This window comes from Poecilia reticulata, chromosome 1 (genome assembly GCF_904066995.2).
Source record: "Poecilia reticulata chromosome 1, P_reticulata-male-v2, whole genome shotgun sequence".
NCBI lineage: Eukaryota > Metazoa > Chordata > Actinopteri > Cyprinodontiformes > Poeciliidae > Poecilia > Poecilia reticulata.
The window spans coordinates 23037662-23063887 of record NC_088830.1 but is presented as its reverse complement, the minus strand read 5'-3'; the positions used below and the strand labels follow the sequence as shown (position 1 = coordinate 23063887).

At 40.0% G+C, this 26226-nt stretch overlaps 1 protein-coding gene across 6 annotated transcripts in view; it reads right to left on the bottom strand.

The window, feature by feature from the left end:
- Window positions 1-26226, bottom strand: part of grin2bb (glutamate receptor, ionotropic, N-methyl D-aspartate 2B, genome duplicate b) — a 130681-nt gene that overhangs the window by 15316 nt on the left and 89139 nt on the right. For all 6 annotated transcript variants that reach the window (XM_008416111.3, XM_008416129.3, XM_081609227.1 and 3 more), the window contains exons 7-14: window positions 15314-15428; window positions 14940-15145; window positions 12228-12399; window positions 10411-10564; window positions 8664-8789; window positions 7256-7485; window positions 6183-6343; window positions 3243-3430 (exon numbers count right to left, since the gene is read on the bottom strand). In XM_008416111.3, the coding sequence (XP_008414333.2) occupies window positions 3243-3430; window positions 6183-6343; window positions 7256-7485; window positions 8664-8789; window positions 10411-10564; window positions 12228-12399; window positions 14940-15145; window positions 15314-15428 (1352 nt within the window). The remainder of the gene's footprint in view (window positions 1-3242; window positions 3431-6182; window positions 6344-7255; window positions 7486-8663; window positions 8790-10410; window positions 10565-12227; window positions 12400-14939; window positions 15146-15313; window positions 15429-26226) is intronic.

Genomic DNA, 26226 nt, shown 5'->3' with positions numbered 1-26226 from the left:
TACTTGCAAACTTTCAGGGGGGAAACAGACATTATTTGTCTGAAGTTACCTGGTAATAATTTACTGCAGGTTTATGATCAAGCAAACTGAATTATGCCATAATTGAGAGTGATGTAATTAGATTGCTGCTAAGATTGGCTCGGTTAATCACAACAAACAAAAGCTATCTCATTTTTCCACACTGTATCACCATCATTAGTCACCATTCTGCAGCCAGTGGATGCTAATGGGAGATAAATCAGACACTCAGACAACCTGCTGCATATGCATATTGAAATAATATGTTCTGTTATAGCAAGACCACAATAACATATGAGATTATGTGGAGGTAATAATTTATACAGAGATAAAAGCACTGGATATCAGAACATCAAAACATTTTGAAGAGTCCAAGCTTAATTCTTACAGAGAATCTGTGGAAGGAACTAGATTATGATGACAGTATGGAAACCTCCAAGCCTAAAAGAAATATATAGCTCATTGACAATGGTTATTTAAATACAAGTGGAAATATGCACATATATGTTCAACAATTATTATTAGAAGGACTTTGACAGCTGTGATGTTAAAAAAAGAATCACAGCAAATAACCCTCCCTCATGGTGGTTACTTCTTTCACATTTTATTTTTGAGGAATGTCCATCTCACTTTCTATCAAAAAAATAATCGATCTAAATCTGCCAGAGGTATGAATAACTGTGGGCTCAATTGAAGATCAAATTGATTACTTTTCCAGATTTTTCCAGACTGTAGGAACTCAGTTTCCAACTACTGAAAAGAAAATGTCAGCAGGATCAAACTGGTGGAGTAAAAAGTGAACCTGAAAAGAGGCTGACAGAAACTGATAACAAATGCAGCAGCAAATTACATCACTGACAAATTCAGTATAATTTCTCTGCTGAGATGCTGCTGTATAAATCAGATAAAAATCTGCTTCCCATATCCCCTGGTGAATTTATTTTCCATGTCAGCCTGCCAACATATGGAGGCAGTTGCTGCAATCCATATGACACCGACTGTCAGTCACACCTGTGCGGCAGCATATAGAAGCATATGCATAAGAATGATTCCATCCACCATGTTGCTTTCAGGTAATTTCATCAGTATTCTTTCTGGTTTGTGGCAAACAGTTTTCTGAGTGTTTCCTGAGCAGCTAAATATACACACTCACACTACATTAAAGCTTTTACACCTACAACAACAGGAGGGTTGCTGCTATATGTCGACTGCTCTGTAAAGCTTGGCTCTTGGGTTGTTTCATCCTGCAGCCCAACAGTTTCTGAGTATTTTCTCTGGTTCTACTGTGTCAAACTGAAAGCTGCCCATTTAAGCATTTTGAAGTTCTAAATTTCATTTCAATAATCGTTGTTAAGAACAGAGGCATTGGGCGCAAGTTGCTACAAAGCAGAGATATGTATTACGTAGTAGGAACATGACACATTTCAAATCCAAATATGTGTTGTGTGCTTCAAAGGTGAAATTATTTTTGTAGCAATTTTGAGATATACATCTACAGATTTTCTAACTGAGTTTTGTTTAGAAAATGGGTGGTGAACAGAATTTGAAAATCTTCATTTCCCTATTTATTAAGACATCACACCTAAAAGGTCAACCCAACAAATATACTCCAGCTATCAACAACAACAACAAATAAAATAAAATAAAATAACTTGTGTTATTTTCACGTCAGCCGTTTGTTCAAGCTGCAACAGACATTACTGGCAAAGGAGAGAAGTGACCCAGAAGTGACCTGCAGCAGATACCAGCAAGGCATACCTAGGAGAAGAAAGTTTCTCAGTTTTATCCTTTTCCGTTTTCAACCTGTTTGATAGGGAACATGCTGTACTTGTAAATGATTCAGGCATTTAGGAAATCTCAGAGGTAAGGATTTGCACTCTCTACACACAGATTCTGCCGTTTACACTGACTACGCCAAAGCACACTAGTCATGCTAATCGCTAAAGCGTGCGTTAAAGGAAGTCTGAAACTTGGACTATAACAGTTTATCTGTGTTGTAAAATAATGGTAAAACCTTGATTTACAGCAACTGTTCTCTCGCACATAGTGCTCTGCTCCAAATATTAATATTTAATGGCTGCTCACAGCAGGAAGGCTAGAAAAACACATGATGATGTTAAATATAGTGCTTGAAGAAAAATTGGAGTCAATGAAAATCAGGAGGCTTACAATGTTACAACATAGGAGATCAGAAATCGGCTACTACTAATGCCTGATTGGTGTGATTCCTTTAATTCCTTTTCTCTCATTTTCGGCTAAGCTCCAACAGCTGGCCATGATGGCATATTATGCAGCGTTTGCTTAAAATTAGTCATGTGGAGAGCAAAAAGAAAAAAGTCACCACAGGCCTAAAAAAAACTAGTTGCAGCTGAAAGTCAAGACAAATCCAGCAAGCATGTCTCTTAAGCCAATAGACGTTTGGAGTCAACTTACTAAAATGCTTTTTTCAGTCCATTTAATTGCTTAGTGAATTTTGCATGATTCTCATGCAGATATGGAGACCAGCTGGTTTCTTTTCTACAAAGTGTTTAAAGATCACATTTAAAATGGACTGTTTTGAGTTTAGGAATATTTTTCTACCTAAATAATTTACAAGTTACAGTTTAGTTACAAATAAAATAAATGAATAAATAAATAAATAACAGGCTGCACAGTGGCGCAGTTGGTAGAGCTGTTGCCTTGCAGCAAGAAGGTTCTGGGTTCGATTCCAGGCCCTGGTCTTTCTGCATGGAGTTTGCATGTTCTCCCTGTGCATGCGTGGGTTTTCTCCGGGTACTGCGGTTTCCTCCCACAGTCCAAAAACATGACTGTCAGGTTAATTGGCCTCTCCAAATTGCCCCTAGGTGTGAGTGTGTGTGTGCATGGTTGTGTGTCCTGTGTGTCTCTGTGTTGCCCTGCGACAGACTGGCGACCTGTCCAGGGTGACCCCGCCTCTCGCCCGGTATGCTAGCTGGAGATAGGCACCAGCAACCCTCCCGACCCCACTGAGGGACAAGGGTGTAAGAAAATGGAAGGATGGATAAATAAATAAATAAATAAAATCTGAAAATGGCTGAAAATAAGTAAAAAAGCACTCAAGAAAAACTGCTCTTCAAAAATCTTGAGCAAATATTGTTAGAACAGGAAGCACAACGTAAAGAAATAATGACTGTCTCTTGACCTTTGTGAAGTTTTGCATATGCTCGTTATTGGTCATGAGTGTTACCAACGCTGTCCAGCCTTACCATCTCCAAACAGCATGAGGATAGCCAGATCCACGGCTCGTTTCCAGCCCGAGTCCTTCTGAATGGCGATGCCGTAGCCTGTGGAGGCGAATACTTTGCCGCTGCCAATGGTTACCAGCTTACAGCCCTCATCCCTGCCAGCCATGTAGTTTAGCACTGCTGCGTCATAGATGAAAGCATCCAGTTTCCTGTGAAGCATAAAGATGTGCTGTTACAGTGGAGAAACTCATACAACAGTTAAACCCTTATAGACTTTCGTTGTGCCTCACAAAAGACGCAGCCTAGTTGATGTATGTGTTCCAGTTGCTCGCCAGTTAAATTCTCAAGAACTTTATAATCATTATGGAGAGATTTATATTTGCTTCAGCAGCACTGGGCACCTGCTCACACTGCCAAAAGTACCAGCAGCTGGTTTAATGACCATGGTGCTTGACAGGCCAGAAAACCAGACTGACCTAAAGCTTGTGGAGAGAATCTACAGAGGATTATCAAGACGAAGATGAGACACATCAGAGCTATGCAGAGAAGCTAAATGCTAATATCAAACCAACCTGGGACCCCTGAACAGCTCAGCAGAGCCACAGACTGATCACCTCCAAGCCACACTGAAATGCTGATGACCAAGTTGAGTGCATACTGTGCAGTGCGTGGACATATTTCTCTGTAAATCAACATTTGTGCTTTTAAAATCTCTTTTATCGACTTTATGCAATATTTAAATTTTTGGGAAAAATTCAATTTTGGGTTTTTAACATCAAAACATATCAAAGTGACCAGGAATAAAAACCTTAAATATGTCACTTCATGTGGGATGAATATGTATGACTTTCACTCTTTAATCATTTGCTGCCGTCTTTCTTCTTACTCATGTATAACTTATATCTATTTTAAGTTACTCTGTTGTCATGGTATTGGTGAACATACTGTCATGCTGATTGGTTTTATGTAGTTAAAACTCAAAGGTCTCTATCAAACCCGAAAAAGGTATTGATACCTGGAACATGTTCACATTTTTCAACGTTTCAACCACAAACCTTAATGTATTTTATTGGGATATTATGTGAAAGATCAACACAAACTGTTTCAGATCAATACTGTACATTTGAAAGCTACTATCAGCATATAGTTGTATTCAGTCACATATACTTTAATAGTCCTAAAATGAGTAAATAAATTCAATGCAATCAATTACTCTTGAAATTACACTATTTAGCGCAAGCTACCTGTGTGTAGTTTAATTTAGACTAATTATGAAACATTATGAAGACCCAGCTTAAGTTTTCTTTTTTTTTTAATCCCTAACTTTGAACATCTCACAGAGCACTGGTCAAAAATAATGTGAATATAAAAAGAATACGGCAAAACTGTAAACCTATCAAGACACGGCTGTCCATCTAAAATGACTGGCAGAGCAAGTCAGAGAAGCAGACAAGAGGCCCGTGGCACCTCTGGAGGAGCTGCAGAAATCATGAGGAGGAATTTCTTGACAGAGCTATTATTAGCTGTGTATTCTACAAATCAAGGAAGAGTGGCAAGAAGTAAGCCGGTGTTGCAAGAATGCCAGAAAGAAGTTCTGGTTGCAGTTTGCCAGAGATCATAAAGTGAACGGAAAAGAATGCTCTTTTTAAACGAGACCAATACCGGACACTTTAGGCTACATGCAAAAAGCAACATGAGGAGGAAAGCTAACTCTGCACCTCTACCTGAAATCATCACCCACTGTGAAACTTGCAGGTTCCTGCATCATGCTGGGTGGAATTTGGGAAAGCTGAACAGGCTTGATGGGAAGATCAGTAGAGTCACAAACAAAATCCTTAAAGAAAACTTATTTAAACCTGTAAAATAATGAGGTGAGGATTTCATTGTCTGCAGGACATTGATCCTTAACATTCAACCAAAGCTTCAATGAAATGGCTTAGAACAAAGCTGTGCATTAGAATGGCCCAGTCAAAGTCCAGACTTGAATCATATCAAGTATCTTTGGCAAGACTTGATAAACGATGTTCACACTCCAGAAAAGAAAGTTAGTTGAGACATACCTTAACCCTTTTTAAATTAATTAACTTATGGGGCCTGACAAATATTTAACAAACTTTTCAGATTCTTCTTTATTGGAAAAAATATTTAAAAATTTAATCTTTTTAATTCTGCTTTGCAACTTTTGAACTACTTTAAAATAGTCTTGCCTATAAAATGTCAACAGAATACTTTGAAGTTTAAAGATTGTAAAGTTATAAAATGTGAAAAAGTCCAAGGGGTGTGAATACTTTTGTAATAAACTCCATAAATTCCTCTCAAAATCAGCGGGTGGTTTTTCTATGGCTCCTGTTTTTGGTCTAATTATGTTAAAACACTGTTGTAAAATGTCCAGGATCCATTTTCCCATTGTTTAAAGTAAAGTATTTTCCAGAGAAGCTGTGTATCTTCTACATATTGACCCACAGTCAGTTGACTGATTGACATGACAGTCTGCTGCTTCTCCTGCTACCATCAAATGTGCCTCAGGGCACCTCAGGCTTCCGTGGCCATTCAGCATCGGTGAAACATCACAACTTTGCATTCCTGTTTCCTTGGCAGTGCTTGATGAAAATGTTTGAAGACAGCGAGAGAGAAAGAGTGACAAAGATTCAGTTATAAAGCGAACACAAGCTCCGCTGCTGTTCTGGACGCCACTGTAAAGGCAGATGTGCACCGCCGCTGGCTGCTCCTTCACATTTCCCCCAAATGATCCCTCTTCTTCTGCAGTCCTCTCTTATCATTTCATCATATTTTTTTTTATTGTTGTTTTGCATCATTGCGCGACATTCCAGATCTTTAACACTGTCTTTTTTATTTATGCTGACATCCTTTCAACTCCCTCCTTCCCTGCATCCCCCATCTGTCTCTCTGCCACCCTCCTCCCCACCCCTCCAACCCTTTTTCTCTCTGTCCCTTCCTCACCCCGTCTTCAGGCTGTACAGGGCTTCATCTACATTCTTCTGGTGGAAGCTGGTCATGTAGGCGTGCATGTCTCTGTAGTTGTTGCGGATGTTGCGCTCTGTGCTCCCGTTGGGCACCGTACCAAACCGGAAAGGCGGAGAGAACTCGTTCGGCTTCTGGAACTGTAGAAAGGAAGAGAAAAAAAATAGAGAGAGAGATATTCTCGTTTGGATGTAAAATAGCAAAAAGCTGCTAAAGCACTGATAAGAAAAGGAAAAGCAGAGAATTACACAAGTGCCCAGAGTTGCAGCAAAAAGAAATGGAACATTTTAGACAAGCACACTCTGCACACCAGGAGACGTTATAGATAGTGCAAGCAGAGAAATGAATTGGACTCAGCCTTTTGCACGTATATGAAAAGACAATCGCAGATAAATCTAAATTTCTTGGTGCAACGTGAAGGTTTCATGGAACCGAAAATAAGGGGGGAAAAAGCTACTATATCAGACGATATCAGCTCCACTTTGAATTTTGAAATTTGAGCTCCAAGCATTACATTTTGTTATCTAGCTATCGCAACCCACAGATCTTCTGATTAACTAATTGTGACATAACGTTGCCAAAAGAAAGAAGGAAGGGAGGAAAGAAGAAAAATGTTTCTTTGTAGAACTATACACTATTTTTTCAGTAATCTGATATAATCCTACAAACAACAATTCACTTTAACACTCTTACAAGGTGAGAGACAACAAGAGTGAGCGAGCAATTCCAACTGAGGATGTTATAATTTAACAAAATGTCTCATAGCTGCTCTCACACCATTTCCATACCTATTGGCTTGTAAAATTACACTTTTTCAACGCAATTGAGCCAAAAGAACCGAAAAACAGCTGAATGCTAATACACAGCTACTACTATACAGAAAACACACAAAATATCCTGTTCTTTTGCATTTATACACAAGAACAGCCTTTTTAGTATTATATACTAAAAAGGCTACATAAATTAAACCAGTAACATGAAAAGTCTGCAAACAAGCTCTAGAAGCCCAAATTTTTCACACACCTGCTCGTCACGTCGCTCCAAATCCTCACCTTTTTGTCTGACAAGCCCGACACCTGGTCCACGTATTCCTCCTGGATCATGAAGGCAGCCAGGTTGGCAGTGTAGGAGGCCAGAAAGATGACAGCGAAGAAGGCCCACACTGACACCATGATTTTACTGGTGGTGCCTTTGGGATTCTGCACAGGAACGGAGTTGTTGAAAACCAGGCCCCACAGCAGCCAGATGGCCTTGCCGATGGTGAAGGAGGGACCGCCGGGCTCTAAAGGGACAGAATGACAAGACGAAAGGACAGTGGTGGGATCAGCGCGCTTTATTTACTTCCGACCAGACGTCGTGGGAGGCATTTTAAAGGATCGCCACCATTGAATTTGTCAGGGATCACAGTATGTACTGAGGAGTTTCCATTTACTCCTGCTGCAACTGCTGGGGACAGCCCGGCTGTTATACACTCACTCTGCTCCACCTGCCTCTGTGGCTGTATGACAAGGTGTCAGGAAGCAAATACTACCTACAGCAGCTTTGTGGCAACACAGATGAGGAGGGAGTGAGAAGGGCAAAGTGGCAGATGGACGCACAACAGGCTGTGGTGATGCGGCAGCCGCAGCAGAAGCCCAAAAGAGTCTCGTATATGCAGGAATCCTACATATATTTCATGCCAAAATTACATTGTTTAGTGTTCCAGAAGATGCTGTTCTTTGAGGCGCCAGATGTAATACAACATCAGTCTACTTATGTGCCTTTATGAGGCATCCAGTCATTCAGAAATTTCAACACTCTCAACAGAAATCAAACACTTTTTTTTTCTTGTTTGACTGTAACTGATAAAAAAAATTCAATCTCTAAAGTGAGTCTTGTGTATAAAAAGGAAAATAAAGAGCTGAATCAGAACCAGGGAATCTGATGAGTAAATTGAGTGCACCTACCTGCTAAAAATGCATCTGATTCAACAGACGCCATTAAATCTGAATCATGTTTTCTATCTAACTCCGTCCATTCAGCGGCGTAACACTTGTGTTACGTTTAATATTATAACAACAACAAAAAAAGACATTCCAATAGCAGAACAGGTGATTTCTAGTTCACACAGTGAGGCTAAGAATACTTAAGACCACCAATCTGGTTCTTGTCAATGATCCTCTTCATTAGTGAAAGAGCTTAAGTGACTGTCAATGTAGATAAGCACTCAAAGACATCACGCAGAAAGTCTCAGCACTCCAGTTGCTCTCATTCAGTAAAGATTGTCAAAGCAATTTAGCACCTGGAGTTCTCTATCTGAACGGTGCATTCAAGGAGAAACCAAAACTCGATCTTCATTTCGGCACGTTAGATTGTTTGACATTGAACCTCATTGCCCCATTTTTCCAGCATGAATTAACCGGGCCCAGACGTGCAAATGTGTGTTTCTGAATGCGTGCGTGCGTGTGTGTGTCCTCTCACCTCGTCCGTCTGCCAGACAGCGATTGTAACCCACCGGGCTGAAGTACTCGAACACAAAGACAGCCACGGCCGACACGATCAGCAGCATCACAAACATCATGACCCAGACATCGGCGCTGAAGGGCTCTGAAGGAGAGCGTGTGTTGGGGTACAAAACAGGGCAAATGTGTTAAAGCATTTTAAAACCTTCTGTTTTTTTGTGTGTGTGTTTTGTTTCATTTTTCCATTCAAGCACTGTTCTGTTAATGTTTATGGATTTTTCTGAGATTGTGTGAACAACGACGAGCAGAACTGACGGGAAGGGAAGTAAGCGTGAATATAAAACTCATAGAAGTGAGCATGTTTTCCAGTTGCTTTATATTCTGCACTGCAATTTTCACCCGCAGCAATTTACTTTACAAACAAAGCTATTAGATTAATGTACTTTGACAGCTGCTCTGGAGTGTTAGGCTTTATTACAAAATTGCGTTTTTGAGCTGTAATCACACCAGAGATGAGGAGACCTGAGTGAAAACTCTTTTAAATGCCAAAATATTTATAATAGTGTCATTTTTACAGTTAAATGGAAAAGTATTGTTCATCCATCTATCCATTGTCTATACCAGCAATGAGTGGGCGAGAAGAAACACTGGCTGGGTCTAGAAGGGTGTCTGTGCTTTTATTTAAAGAAAAAATTAATTTGGTTAGCAACTAATCTGCAACAACCTTTCTCATTACAATAAGATGCAAAACACAAGGTTTATCATCATTTTCTGATGCTTCTTTAGCTAACTTTTTGGTTAAATGTAATACAAAGCCTTTCTAAAACTTTTTTCCTTTTTCAGTTCTTTTTGCATTGTTAATGTGGAAGTGTTCTAACTTTAACTGTTAAGTATAGCTCAGAATTCTGCTTTTGTTTTTGATTACTCCAAATGTTTAAATGATCGCTAATCGCATTTGCTCAAGTTTTTTTTTTTTTTTTTTTTGCTGATTGCAAAATCTCCTCAGAGGATTTATCTGCTTGATGTCAATGATCTGACCTTTCTGAAACAGACTAACCTTTATTCTACAACCACATGTATCATTCCACATTTGTGTCGACATCAGCTGAGATTAAATAACTTGTTACCATCTCAAAGATAATCGCACACACAGTAATTTTCCAACAGAATGCTGCCGTCTATTTGCTTAGCTAAATCCAGCTGGTAACCTTTTTTTTTTTTTCTTTTGCCAAGTAACGTAAAAGCTCACATGTGAGCAGAGACTGCACTATTTTCTTTTTGGCTGGCCATTACCATATGCAAGAATTTGATGTTCCTGTTTCTTTATGCGCACGTATGTTTGTTTTTAACTGCAGAGATGGAAATTAGCATAAATGTTGTCTCCAAAATGTTGTGAAAATGTTGAAATTTGGTCTTTGAAACTATTATGTCATAAAATCTGAAGACAGGAAGGATTTCACAACAACACAACACAAATGAAGAATGTGTTAGTAAGCGTTGAGCTGATGTCCAGATCGAAGCCTAAAAGCTGACGATCGGTTGCTGTCCTTGCTGGAACATTTATTGCTTCTAAAATTTGAGCTGAAACAACATTGACAGCTAAAACGAATCAAAATCAGTGGAGGCTGATATCATTGTTTCCATTGCTACTCACTTCAGTAAAAAGGTGTTTAGATGTGCATTGCTGTGCATTTATGATGTGAAGCGTGAGTACATGTGCATCTAGTGGGTGTTTTGCCAGAAGCGCCAGGCGTGTTTCTCCTCACCTAGAAAGGCAGAGGGGGAGACGGTGCCGTTGCTGCGGGAGACCATGACACTGATACCCGTCTCGATGAACGGCACGGAGAAGTCGATGACCTCTGACCTCTCCTCGTTGATGGTGAGCGAACCCACGGCCATGTGAGCATTCTTCGCCACCACCTGGGGGTCAAACAGACACAAACACATGGGCTCCGTTATAGAAATAGACAAAAAAAAAAAAAAAGAGTGAGCTAATGTGATTTCCAGGTTTCTCACATTAGGAGAAAGCGGCGGAGAGACTAATGTCTACATAATCTCTATTCTGGGTCAGCGTTTGACTCCCACCAGCATGCTCTCCTGGTGTGCTCAGGTATATTTAGCTCCATGTTTCTGGAGCCTCTGGCCACAAGTAAAAAAGGTGGACAAATGACTATGTTATTAAAAACTACGTATGCTGGAGTGAATAATACTCTTGCACACTTTTGTTCCTCCATCACATTTATTCCTCGAGGCCTCCTCTTTTATTCTCTATCTGTTCTCTGTCTGTTGTCCTGTTTTTTTTAGTTTTTTTTTTTTTTTGCTCATGTAAATGTAATCACTCGCCACTCGCTTAAGCTTTAAAGTATGCACAGCGTTGCCTAAGTGGAAACCTCATCATCTAAAGACTTCAGATTTTAAGATGACACACAATCAGCTGCACGTCTATGCAAGACGGCTGAGCTGTGCCGACTGCATAATGTGTGCAGCAGTGGAGTGGGTCTTTGCCCGAGGCTGCTTTCTCCCCCTCACTCCAATCGGCGTCTTCTCTGTTCTTGCTCCATCTCTGATTAGGAACCTTCATTGAGTCCTCCTGAGGTTTGCTGGATCTGATCACAAGCTTCCCCTCAGGCCGGGTTGTGGGAAACAAGTGCTAGATGTCCTGACGGAGACGGCGAGGAACTAACAGAGAAGGATACTTAGACAGCATCATCAGCCATAGTAAATAAAATTTAAAAAAAAAGATATATTTCTGTGAGTGGGGACTGCATTTCCTGGCGGTTGGAGTGTCTGCGCAGAATTTTTTATTTCAGACGTTTCATTGAGACGCCGACTCGAAACGGCTTGAAAAGCGGCTTTATGCGTGCTCAAAGTAAAGGCGGTAAAAGTGATGGGGAGGGGTAGAAGGGAGACAAAGATCTTTTATGGATTAAATAAATAAACACATTTATTGATGAATTATAAATGCATTCATATCTGGTGCGGCTTTTCACCCACACCCGCAGAGATGCATGCGCAGCCCTGTCACAGAAAGAGTCGCTTCACATCTGTGCAGCTTCTCGCTGACATCTGCTTGAGGCTAAATTAAAAGGCTACACCTGGAACGACAGCTTATCTCTCGCTGCATACCAGCAGATGTTAAACTGATCAAACCGAGGCTGCCCTCTATGTATTCGGGTTACGTGGGATGTGTTAGGGTTTGCAAACATGAACAATCTCGCTGCTGCGATGAATATGCAGGTTTAAGCACACATCATATTCGTTGTTTTTGGTGCACTGCCTGGTTGCGTCACTCCGGCGGCTCAGTAACATTTGTATGGTAATATCTCCTGCGTTCTGCTGCAGTGCTCTGCCAGCTGTGAAATTCAAAATCAGCTGGTGTGCCAGCAGGTCTGCATGAACTGTCACTGTGGGTATTTTCAACCTGCTTACAGTCCACACAAAGCTGGTGCTTCTCTCCAAAGGGGGGATAAACTTGTCACTACAACACACTCCTCTTTTCTTCACAGGATTATTTTAAGATTTAACACAAAAGTAACGTGAGTTAACTTGCTGTTAGTCAGTAATTAGTGAAAAGTGTTCTTACCTCTCCCACCATGCCGTTCCAGGTCCCATTAACCTTCTTGCCATGTTTACCATTGGTAACCAAATATAGGTCGTACGTGAACTTGACGGTTTTCGCAATCTTTTTCAGGATGTCAATGCAGAAGCCTTTGCAGCAGCGCTTGATGTAAATCCCCGAATCGCCCGTGTGATTGCTGCGATTTGGGAAGCGGAGGAGGGAAGCAGAGAAAAAGCAGAAAAGGCAGGTCAGTATTTGGGTTGACACAAAATGCGTCTCTGAATTGAACAGTTCATCACAAAAGCCACGTCAAGTCTGAACAGAACGGATACAGCGGCTTGTAAGAGTATTCGTACCTCTTGAACTTTTCCACATTTTTCCTTACCATGTCAAACTTCTGTGTGCTTTATCAACCTTTCATATAACAGGTCATGACTGTAAAGTAGTAGAAACCGGATCACCTCTTTCCATTTAGTGCCATCACCTGCATGCTCTACCCTCACTCCAGCTGTCTCCTGGTAGAAACCAGACTGTTTTTAAGTCTTTTATTACCTCCAACTGGTTTTTTCCTGCTTTTCTCTGTATTTAGCTTCAACCATCAACTCCGACCAGCTTCCATGCCTCTGCTGTGGAAAAGCATCTCCAAAGCATGATGCTGCCGACACCATGCTTCACTGTTTGAACGGCGTGTTCAGGTTGAGCACTTTCTTTCATATATCTGCTTGTCTTGTGGAAAACTGCAAAAACTACTTTTTATGGCTTTTTTAAAATCACAAATCATTTATCAATCATTTTCAACTAGGTGACTTCTAAAAGGAAATGTTTTCCGTGTATTTTATCTAGAAGAATTTGAGTAAAGGGATACATTTTTTAACAACTTTTTGAAAATGTTGATCTACCAAAAACAAAACAATAAAATGAGTTAAATATGAAAAAGAAAAACTCAAGCATAATGCAGCCATCATTTTTTTAAACACATTAAACCTGTAAATGAATGAGTCACAGATTGAGTTGGGTTGTGCTTCATGCTGTTTTTCAGTCAGTTGATTAACTTTTACATCTGCAACAAACTCACAGATGCCAATTGTATGCTGACACAAGAAAACAGGCTTAACTCTTCCATCCAAATCATACAGTAATGAAAGCCTCAGAATAACTCACAGGGAAGGCAAACATCTAACCGAGCCGTGCGTCATCAGTCAATAGGCTGCGCTGGCTCCCAGCAGATACAGGTGCAGAACAGCTGTGCACCAACACAATGGCAGCTTTGGCACAGTTAGTGGATGCTGTTTTCGCCAGAGCAAGGACAAAAGTGTTTGTGCTTTTTGTGTTAATTGTATTTATTCCTACAGCTGCCTTCTGAAATCAAGCTGCTTTAAGTGAACAGCCCTGGCGATAAAAATGCAGCAGAGAGCAGGAGGTTTTAGCACCAACGCTGCAGAAGCTTGCTGAGTACCGCTATGCGTTTAAAGACGACTCCACGTGGCTCTGCGCACATTTGTGTCTGAAAATAATCCTGCATGTTGGTGCGCCTATGCCTGATATGCTGCGAGGGAGACAGGCGGAGGAGGGTAGTGCGAAGATGGGCATTGGGAGAAAGAAAGGAGGTGAAAGATATCTCAATAAAGAAATACAAAAAAAAAAAAACATGGAGCAAGGAGATGTGGTGCTGCCTCAGGAGATTTCAGGTAGCTCAGAGATAGAAAAGGGGACCACTGAACAAAATTCATTATCACACTCCAAGCAGAGCTGGGAAGGGAGAGGGGGTCAATGTGACTGGGAGGAAAACAGGGACAGAAAGCGAGCCAGTGTTCTACTTTGCAGAGGTGAAACAAGTCAAAGTAATCGCAGGACTGAGAAGAAGAGCTGGAAAGTGATTACAGCGAGCTGTGGCAGCAGAAAACAATACAAAGCAGACAAAAAGAGACAGAATGGAGCTAAATAATAATCATAAAACAAACACTTTACTTACAGGCATGTTTCTAAATGGAACTGACTTGTTTGTTGTTTTGTCTTTGACTAATATACACTAGCTTGCAAACACACCCTTACACCTCTTCAACTTTATCACCTTTTGATATCCTAAACTTGAAGTTTTTTATTTTACTGGACTTCATTATCAATCTCTTTTACTGCAATGCCCTGCTCTGCATCCTCAGAGTCAATCGTTCACTGTGTGTTATTTTAGTGTTTTATGTTGTAAAGTCTTTGAAATGCCTTGTTGGTGAAATGTGCTGTACAAATAAAATTTGATTGATTGACTGTAAATGTACTGCAATGCTTGTGTGTGCACTTGTACACACAGACATGAGGAGATGCAAACAAGCACACACCCTCACACACACACGCATGCACACACACGCATGCACGTATATACTCATTTAAGCTTGCACACATTTATGAGCAAATGGGAAAAAGAAAACGTAGGCATTTTTATTGGTAATTTAACACCTGTTTTTTTTTAAAAAAAACTAAATATTTTTTTCATAAATCCAGCTGATTATTTCTCACAATACATGAAACATGTTGTTCTAAGATGTGCTCAATCCACTTTAAGTGAAAAAAAAACAACCTTGTAGATGCACAGAGGTGATAAAGACATTCCTTAGAGTACCATTTTATAGCACAATCAAGTAACAAGCAACAACTTTGTGGAGTAACACGAACACTTGGAAAGTTTTACAAAATTCTGTCTTCAGATAATTTATAGACGAAGCATTAATGTAAACTTTTCACCTGAGTTTTAGCTGCTTCCGACACGGCACAGTGTTCCTCATACATGTCCCACTGAGTGGATCCACGTCCTCCACGATGACAAACGGCGCCTCCTCCAGAGTCACGATGGACAGGTGGTCCTCCCGCTCCTCCACGTCAGAGTACAGCTCGAAACGAGGCCACACATGGTACCTCATCGTCAACGAGCCTCTTTCCCACTTGCCAACCTGCGGAGGGAGAGCCGTGTGATGCACGGGCAACTCCAAAACATTGATTTCAAGTGGCAGAAGGAGACACTCCAAAACCGAAAGCAGCGGCACACACCTCACACAAGGAGCAGAATGCAGGGACGGGGGAAAAAGAAGAGGGTGGAATGAAAAGAGAAGACATTTTACCCTGTCCCACTGCCGGTCCTTGTCGAGAAGTATTATGACTAGTTTGGGGAACATCTGGTGGCCTTTTTCGCTAAATGACAGGTTTCGACCTTCAAATGTCACATTCATGACGTACCTAGAAACATAAAGAGTTTAAGTTTTAGTCACAAGAATCCTTTTCTTTTTTGGAGAGGAGAAACTCTAACATGACCTAAATCAGAATATACAGTAAGATGAGTGAAGGTTTTTACCAGGTTTATATTTTGATTGACATGTTTTCTAATAGGTATAACATCAGTGGATGTTGAAAGAGTTGAAAGAACACACTAAAATAGTCTGAAATTTTTCTGTCCTAGCCACTGATACCAAGCTGATGCAATCATTTTGGCATCTCTGGAAAGGAAGTTCGGTCGACAAAAAACTAAACTTCACAACCCTCAGGGCCCCAAAAGCTCCATCTCTACATCCTGGTAACTGTGGGAAACCTTCAAGTATCCTGACACGTGTGCTGGACTTTCTTCACCTGCACACACAGGAATCTGCTGGTTATTTCTATAAATGCTCTGTTTATGCTGTTGGGACAGACTCTGCAGAATCTCAATCAAATTCGAGCTCTAAAACAGTGACCCAGGAAGTAACCTCGAAGGAAACTTCATCATTCTTCAGAAACTGTCGTTCACAAGAACCCGGGTCAGACGTCGCCCACCGTTCGGTTTACAGTTCAAACAAGAGAACGTGTTTGAACTAACATGTAAATTCACTGAATCTACCAATTAGCCTCACACCTGCTTCTAGTGTCAACTATGTTCTAAATTCACACAATTGGTCATAAAGTCAATAAAAACAGGCTGAAATAAGAATATCTCTTATTTATGTTGCAATTTTATTCGAATATTATTACTAGTTTTATATGCATTGAGTAAATGTTTATTTACTTCTTGAAGTTTTAGTCAAGATGTTTTAAGGAGAACAAAGTAAATTTGACAGGTAAATATTGAGTGTGAAATTTGTAAGGCTGCTGACAGGAACAGCAACTGGCTGTACGCAATATACACATTGCAAAGAACTGCCTGAACTGCAATAAATGTTAGCTCATTACTGCATTCAGACTCTTTACGCCTGTAACATATTTAGTGCCACTTGTTGTTTAATGCAGCTTATAAAATATTAGAAGTAAAGAAGTGGTAGGGTGGTGAAGCATGTAATTAAAAAACTGCAAGTTGCTTCAATGCCAAAACAACAGACAAAACCAAGAAGCAACTTTTTAAAATAAGACCTTGTTGAGATGGAAATTAATATATATACATATTACTTGGGAGTTTGCACCAAATTCAGAACAGATAGCCAAGATTAAGGCATATTGTGATGTTTTTTTCTCCTGATATTGCCTTGTTCATAATTTCATTCACTTTATTAAAATGAGTAGACAATGGTAATCTAACCTATTTTTGGCTTAATTAATTAATCCATGACATGTTAAATTGATATAGTCACCCTAATATAAACATTTTTGACTGATTAACCTTTTAGCTCAAACAAATTCAGAGCATGTAGAGGATGTATTTTAACTTTTCACACAGTTGTTTCCTTGACAGCTGACGTACAAAACGGTGCCTTTAACACAAGATATTTCTAAAAGTGGAAACCGGAGAACAATCACTTAAGTGTCAAAGAGTCTGACTCATTGCTATGAATACTCACTGCTAAGCATTCATCTTTATTCCAGCGTAGTATTTAAAATGCAATTTTATTCAAACCTTTTGTATGTAATCAAGAAAAGAATGTCTAGTAAGGTGACGCTGCAGAAATGTCGTTTAACATCTGCAGACACAAAGATCTCTCTCTTTCCATGTAGAATGTATTTTTAAGTATACAGATTCTTTTGTTAGGCACTGTTATCACTACACTTTACAAGCAAAACATATATGGTGAAAGATGTTTAAAATATTTTACTATAAGCCTTCCAACAACCACAGAAACGTCTAAATTAGTTTAGTCCTTTGTGTAAACAGATACTGTGGAGAATCTGGAAAAAAATCAACAACAGAGTAAGCAATACAGCAAGTATAAAACTGAAACCTTGACTGAAAAATTTGTTCCAAAGAATCACTTCCTGAAGTACGACAGCACAGACAGACGTGCAATAACACATTTCACCCTGTTGAGGGCAACATACTATGTTGTAACACATAGAAAATATATGTCATGTATTATCTTATTGACACACGACGGGTATAAACATTGTTGAATTTAAGTCCTAATATTTTCGTTCATTTTGTTCAGTTTTAGAGATAGCGCAACAACAGTAGTAGTAACGGTGCCTAGAACAGTAATATTGCACGCTGATGCTGGCTCAATAACTGTCGACACAATATACAGAAACAGTGGGTGATTACCTAATATCTAGTGGCTACAGTCGATGACATAACTCCTTGAAGAAGTACTTCATTTCCAAGTATCGTGCAATATTTAAGAACCACTTCAAATTAAGTGTCAAGAGATCAGGGCAGGTGTAGGCGTATGGATAGTACTAGGGAATGGGATGAAGTTTTAGCCTTTTCTTCCTGCTATTTTTATCAGTAGAAGTAGTAGCCTTGACATTTTTGCATTCAAAGCACAGGACTAGGACCACTACAAAGGTGACCCACTTTGAAACATATGCCACCCGATAGACTTAGGAGGAGGCGGAGGAGAAGGAGTACAGGTGGGAGTGAAAGCAGAGCGACAAGCAACCAGACCGGAGAGCTTGAAGCACTGAAAAGCCGAGAGAGAGAGAGAAAGAAAAAGAGAGAGAGAGTCTATTAACTGCCTGGTGAATCCATATCAGGATATACAGTATATGTGTCAACAAGTGTAGAGCGCTGGCAGATAAGCTGGAAGCATGGCTTTCGCTCTCAGCCGCCTCCTTCTCTCCCTCTTTCTCATCCTGATCTGTGGGCTGCCATCACCATGGAGATGCTGCGCTTCTGAAACAATCCACCGGAGAAGTAAATATCATGAATGCAAGCAGAAAGGAGCAGTGTGTGTGTGCGTGCGTGTGTGTGTGTGTGTGTGTGTGTGTGTGTGTGTGTGTGTGTGTGTGTGTGTGTGTGTGTGTGTGTGTGTGTGTGTGCGTGTGTGTGTGTGTGCGCGTGTGTGTGTGTGTGTGTGTGTGTGTGTGTGTGTGTGTGTGTGTGTGTGTGTGTGTGTGCGCGTGTGTGTGTGTATAGACCTTTAAATTTCACCCATCATCATCGTCATCATCATGTCCAACAAAGACAATCAGTCTATTCACGGCTAAATCCAGAAAACAGATGAGGCTGAAATCTGCCCAAGATTTTATCACAAGTACATCCCACTAAAACAGTCAGCGCCTCTATCCATTGTGTCTTTGATTTTATTTATAGAGCAATTCGCCCTCTATAACGAACACACACACACACAGACCCGAGCAGGCTAAATGCTTCGAGCGAGTCAATAATACGACCCAAGCCTCCATGAAATGCCTACTGCTGCATACAGGCTGGCTAGCAACACTCCAAGAGCTGTAATGCGTGTGTAACATGGGATTAGCCTCCTAGGAATAATCTCAGTTTTGAATAGGCGACAGAGAAGATCAGGGCGGGTGTGGGTGGAGGCTCCGGAGGTCCAACCTGTTGCCGCTGCAGCTGCGAGCGTGGACAGGGAAAAGGCACGCATGTACGGGTGGGGGCAAAAACCTCAACATGGGGACACGGGGAGGTCCTAAACGCCATATAATGTCATTTGACGTGTTGCCATGGCACCCACAACCACAGCAATTTTTATGCAATCAGCTGTGTTGCTATGGGAACAGTAATCTCGTCCAAGAAAGAGAGACAGAAAGAGAAAGAGAGCAAAGGGAGTTTTTTTTTCTCCTCAAATCCAAACCTGAGCGTTTACCAACTTCCACTCGCTCTTCCACTCTCAGATCAATCTGAACATCTAGCCCGCGAGCGCCTCCCTCCAATCGCACATCAATACGGCTCATTTGGCCATGCATTGACCTGTGGCTTTACAAAGGCCGATACAAGCTGCGAATGTACAGTGCACGGCGCTGCTCTGTTTGTCGTTTTGTAGCCTTCTACCCCCGACGTAGCATTTATGTGCCGTTTGATCCTCCACATGTCGGAGCTCCCCTCTGACTCTAGTGGAAAGAGAGTAAATGTGGAAACAACTGGGATGAGCCGCTAATAGAACCTCATGCGGCTTCATCACAGCTATACGCTGCGCCTTCCTTGCCAACTGCTCCTCTTTTAATCATAGCTGCGATGGGATTTTTAATTCTTAGTTGCAGACATAATGAATCATCAGTCGCATGCACATGACTCTCTTTTGCTACACTTTCTTCTTTTTGTAGCTTTTGAAATGCCCTTTCTTAAATTGGTTCTTATATATCAAAGCGGAGCTGAGCGGGATCACAAACTCTGTCACTGCAATGCAGTAATGTAAAAATACACTTTATGTCTTCTCCACTGCGTGTGGACATGTACACACACACTGGCATACTGTATCTATCGGCTTTGGATGTATGACTCACAGTTTCCAGAAGAGCAACCTATGAAAAGACGTGTTTAAGAGAGAAAATAGGTGCTTCATTTGAAAATGTCTGCTTCACAGAAGCTGCAGAAAAACTCTGTAAAAGGCCAAACTGAATAGAAAAACCAGCAAATAGCAGGTTTAGCAGGTGAAATATTCAGTTAACCGTTGGCGTTTGATCAAAATACAAGAGCTCCTCTTAAGAAAGGAATATATTGTATACAGAGAACAGCTACATTGATTTCAGACATTTATAGCCCGGGGTTTCAAGGATGTAGTCCTCTGGGCTTCTGTCTTACTCACAAAAACATACTTAATTTACACAGAGAAATTACAACGGGTAGGCACCCTTATTTGTGTCCTTTATACAAATATGTATCTGGAGATCTGGAGGACTTGAGTTATGAAGTAATTTTTAAATTAAGCAAACAACTGAATACATGATTACGTTTTCAATATTTTCAATATATCTACCGAGTACATGACAGTGCTGGTACTGACAAGTTTTGCTCTGATTATTCCTATTCTTATGTAATAAATCAAGAAAGAGGTTTGAGGACGGTTGTACACTCCTGACATCTGCTCGTAATGCAGTGCAGACCATGTGAGAGAATCGGTGCATTTAAATATTGATGCATCGACAGTAAGAGAATTTGCAACGAGTCTAAAGCCAGGGACACATTGCATGACTTTCACAGTCATCACAGATTTTGAAAAGACTAGATGTTCACACTAACAGTCTGGTTTTTTTGTGTCCTGACTGAGAGACGGGGGATCACAGGCTTAATATCTTCACACATCAAAGGATCGCAGACGAGATTTTTCAGGCTAACTAAAGCCAACAGAGAGCACCAAACACTTGTGGAAACTCACAAGAGTGCTGCCAGAGCGGATTGTCTGGTTGAAACAAAAAAGTCAAAGTTTATTTATCCAACCAATATCTGTTGATATTTAGATGTTACTTTTGTATACAAGTTAAGCAGTTTTGCTTTAAAATTAGCTATGCACAAGAAATTCCTTGCCTTACATTTTGTGTGCAACAACCTTGTTTATGTTGGTTTTAAATTTTTGATTCCGTTATGTTAATTTATAGTGCGCTCTATAATTACAGCCAACCATATACCCTTCTGTGCTGATTTCCATAGGGTGGAAAATGAACACAAATTTAGGATTATTATGTTTGATAGAAATACAAAAAAGGAGTCATTTAACCACATTTATAGCTAAATATGCGTATAGCATTAAAAAATTAAAATGAGTAAATAAAAATGTACAGCTGTGAAAAAAGTGGGGAGACCATGTGTTTATAGTGCAGATAAACAACTAATATATTTGTAATTTAATATATTTCAAAATATACTGAAATAAAATAGTTTGCTTGTTCACTTCTGGTATAAAACAATGTGAGGCTCTTAATCATGACTGGTAGGATCTCTTCTGCCAATGCACGGCAACCTGCTGAATTTTAAAAGCAGTCGCACTCCCATTCTAAACTCCAACATAATTTTATTGCTTATTTATTGAGTCATTCGTAGCTTAAGGCTCAGCGCTGGCACCACACACATACAGGGAGAGTGACGAGGACTCCACACAGGAAAGATGTAAGACACTGAGCCTCTTTGAGCTGCAGCCTTTAATAAGTGAGTCCACAGGAGCTGCATGTGATCTAGGCCCATGAGGACCCCCGTAGAGCGGGACACATCAGACAGCTACCTGTGGAGCCTGAGTAGAGCGAGCCTGCATCAGAGCACGCTCTTATTTTGGAAGTGAATACGAGAGTCAGGGACAACGACCTTCTGAAAAAGCTCAGGTTACTGATTTGTGCTTTATTTAGGCTGCTTTCAAACTGAGAAGCCATACTTTTTTATATGTCGTCCTGTAGTCAAAGTAAGTAAAAAAAATAAAATAAAATCACGCAGCTTCACACTTTGTCCTGTTACAACACAAACTGCAATGAACTTTATTAGGATGTCATGTGAGCACAACGTAGAACAATTGTGACGTGGAATAACTGCGCACCATGTCATCGAAGCGACGTTTTGATCGCATTCTGTTCATCTATTTGTTTTGTAAGGTTTTTTTAGGATACCACAGCAAAATGCTACTTTGTGTAGATCTGTGAGACACAATACCAATAAAATACACTGATGTTAGAGAGTGTAATGTGACAAAATGTCTAATAGTTCAAAGGGTGAACGAGAAGACTAAAAATACAGTTTTTATTTCCCTACCTATATTGGTACGCATATTGTTGCATGCAATATGCATAAAATGCTTGCAGCATCCATATAACTATGTTTTAGCTGTGATAGTGAAAGTGATTCTCCAGGGTGTTATTTTCTCTAAAAGCTTTGACAGATTATGTAAGAAAGTAAAAAATATTGACAAAAGGTCAGATAGTATATGACAATATGCTAAGGAAAACGACACTAAACAAAACTCCATAAACAAAACTCCAAGAGTTGTCGATTTATGACATCTTATGGTTGAAGATTTGATTACTGAGGATATGCTGATATGACGTATGAAATATGATCCGCTCTCTTGCCTAATCAATACATTTAATTAGCCCTCACTGGATTGAAGAGGCAATATAAAAAAGGGAAATGCTAATAAAATATCAGACGCTTTTTAAACTGAGATGTTAAAACCTTGAGCCAAGGCCCTGAAAGCCCTGATGGGATCAAGACTGGAGAGGAGGAGAGTAATCTCTGTCTATTTTTATCAAGCCACAGGCTACAAGGAGATCAGGGCTTCACTCTGAATTTCTTAAAAAAAATAAAATAAAATCTGATTTAAACTCCTAAATATATCCATCCCAGTTACCTGCAGTAGCTCCTTGACTGCATACTAACTTCATTTCAAAGCTGTATATATCTTGCTGAATCAAAGCGATGAGGTATAATTACACTTCCATCACAGTGTTGGACTGAGCTTCAATCAACCACAACTCTTATTATCTGGTCTCAACTCTGACATTAACATCCACGTTGAGGGGAAATGTCAAAAAGGTTCTAAAGGGTATTTATGGCATTAATGTTATCCAGCAGCTCAAACAACCGTCTCGGTTTACGGTTTAGCAGAAAGCTGTTGTTAACTTAAGTGGTTGCAGATTGTGTCCCTGGGGATGGTAAGTGGGGTAACTCAGGTTAATTAGGCAGGAGGAATTTAAGAAAACAGACTCTCTAATTCTGGATAAATTCCTTTGCCTTGTGACTGATTGCATTCTGTGTTTGTTAAACTGAGTAAAAGATGTATCAGGTACGTCTTTGTTTGATCTGAAAGATGAATTACCAAGACATCCAGTGCCGAGCAAATGTATTCACACCTTTCCACGTTTAGCCACATCACACGGAAAAACTTCAGCGTGTTTTATCTGAATCAAAATGTGATAGACCAACAGAAAATGATGCATCATCGGGAAGTATGCAGAATAGATGGTTCTCAAGCTTTTAGCAAATAAAACTTTGAAAACTGGTGTGCGTTTACGTTTAAACCCCTTTAATCTGATACCCTTAACTAAAATAGGATGAATCTACTTGTCTTGAGAAGTCCCAAGTACAGCTTAACTTAATGTCACTATGAAAGCATCAGAGATTAGTTGATGCACTTTAGTGAGCAAACAGCATCAGCAAACGTGTGTGTAGAAACACATTTCATTTTCTACTAAAATATCCCCACTGTGAAACATGGTGGTGGCAGCATCATGCTAAAGAGGCAGATGTTCTCCATTTTTTTTTATCTCTAATGAAAAACGTGTTGCTTTTTTTTTTTATCATTCCATATTCTGTAACTTTAATCTGACACCATTCATCCATCCATTTTCTTACACCCTTGTCCCTCAGTGGGGTCGGGAGGGATGCTGGTGCCTATCTCCAGCTAGCGTACCGGGCGAGAGGCGGGGTACACCCTGGACAGGCTTTTCTTTTTTTTTTTTCATGATAAAAGATCATAAAGTTCATGTTGTATAACCTTTGCAGCCTCTTGTTCATGATTCCACTAAGCATATGGTTTTCAGTCTCAACTGGACTTCCCTGGTTAAATAAAGGTAAAATAAAGAAATAAATATCTGCACATATAAACTTTTATCAATCCCACATATGAGCATATAAAAACAGTAGCAGGGTGAAACAGTGCTGCACATGTAAAATGTTAATTCTTATTCCTTAATGAGAGATCCTGTTGTGTATCTATGACATTTAAGAGTAAGTCCTCCACAGCAATTACACTGCAAAGGAGAAAAAAATGCTTCATTCATGCTAAATTTTATCCTCAGAGAAACACAAATTACTCTCTACATAAAACAAATGACTTCATGTGCTTCATGTGATTAAAACACATTTTCTGTGAAATCGGACAGCCATATGACTGTCCTACTAAATATCGGGGTAAAAAAATCCGACTGGTAAAGGAAAAAAAAAAAAATCTAATACAACTAGAGGAAAATAGAAAACCGCTTCGGGAAAAGCAGTGCTTCTATTGATAGCCTGACTAAATACACTTCCAAAAGAGATTCTTGGAGGAGATATAGGAGCTCTTGATACCCAGAAGCACACTGGAATGGCTTGTGCGCCTTGTAATAAGAAGCAAATTTATAAGACAGACACTTTCATTGTGCCATTAAGAAATGCAATAATGTTTCCTTCCTGCTGCAGGAAAACACTACTTTAAAGGTAAAATTAGATGGGGGAAAAACACATGGGCAGCGTCTGCAAAGGAAACACAAAGATTATGTGATTATCTAGGTTTTATTTTAAAACTGGCTTTAAAATCAGCTGCCAAATACGCAGATGTGTAAGTACAATGAAAAACAGCAGATTGCAGGAGCATTCACGCTCCCTCAGCTCTTCCAGATTTATTTACATTTTTACTATTTTATAAGAATTTTATGAGCTAGACTAACACAATGTAGTGTTAGTCTATCTCATAACTGTGAAATGGAAAGACGATAATACATGGTTTTCAAAACAATGTGGCGTATACATCTATACGTAGCCTTGTTTCATTCATGAATTTGTTGAACCACCTTCCTTTTTAGTCACCAATTCAAATGGTCTGAAGTGTGCCTCTGCACTTTTTACCCGTTCTTAATTTACAAGTCTCGCCACAGATTCTTAAATAGATCTATGCATAGACTTTGACTGGGTCATTGTAACACAAGAACACTTTAATCCAAGCTATCTCATCCTAGTCAATGAATCATGTTTAGGTGGCATAATTTTAAATATTTTTCATGTTTTTTTTTATTGTTTTTTTGTTTTGGTATCAACTTCTCTACTTGGTTTGTTTTTGTCTTTCTCATTTTTCAGCTTTTCAGATTATGCTTTTACTTGAAACTATTTCAGAGTTGAGGTTCAGATTTAGATTACGACAGATCAATCAGGTGTTATGATCTGTGTTGTTCAGTATAGTTTATTTTGAGATTTTCTGTGTTTAGTACTGTTTAGTACTGTTTCCCTGTGAGTCTCTGTCCTGTCCTCCCCGTTGATTGATCCCAAGTGTGTCTCGTTCCTGTAATTACCCTCCCAGTGTATTTAGTCTCACGTGTTGTCTGTGTTCTTCGTCGGATCCTCGTCATGTGTCTATCGTCATACATTAGTCGTCGTTGTCAGTGTGTAGTCTGCCGGCACAGTTGAACTGTGAAGTCCTGTGCCGGCCTTAGCTCTTCGTGTCAGTCTTTTGTTTTGAGACAGTTGCTACCGGTGCTGAGCCTCTGTGTTTCCCGCTCTGCCGTGCTGCCTGCTTGTTTTGGACTGTTCCGAGCATCTATATTATTAAACATCATCATCTTCACCATAACCTGGGTCTCAGCGTTTCTCCTCACCACTACCAACCACAACCCCTGACATCAGGACTCTATGGCAGAATAAAGTGTTGTATCTCACTAAAGGCTTGTAGTTTTTTCTATATCCGTTAAAAGAAAATCCATGATGCTGCCAACGCCACGAGTTCAGGGTGATCTGAACAGAAACCGAGTTTTGCTCTGTGAGAAGTTAAAAACTTAAAAACCAAACCCTGCTTTGAACTTGTCCATAGCTTTCTGCCTGACCTTTCTGCTGCATTCTCTGGTTTCCATGATGTTTGTTTCTTAACGTTCTCTAACAAACAGAACAATTAGATTCATATTTGACTAAAATACAACTCCATCTAAAACAACTTGGACCACATATTCCCATTATCTCCTTATTCCTGTTCTGTCTGACAGGAAACGATGGATGGCCTCTGGAGACCCGTTTGCCCATTCCTTATTTTTGTTGTAATTTCTGTTGAGTATATACTTATTTATGCATATTTTTATGAGTGTAAGTGCCCCATAAGGTCAACAGCCTCTAAACAAATTGGAAACTCTGACTCACTTGGGTCCTCCCTCTCTGTCCGTCAGCACTGACAGGATGTCA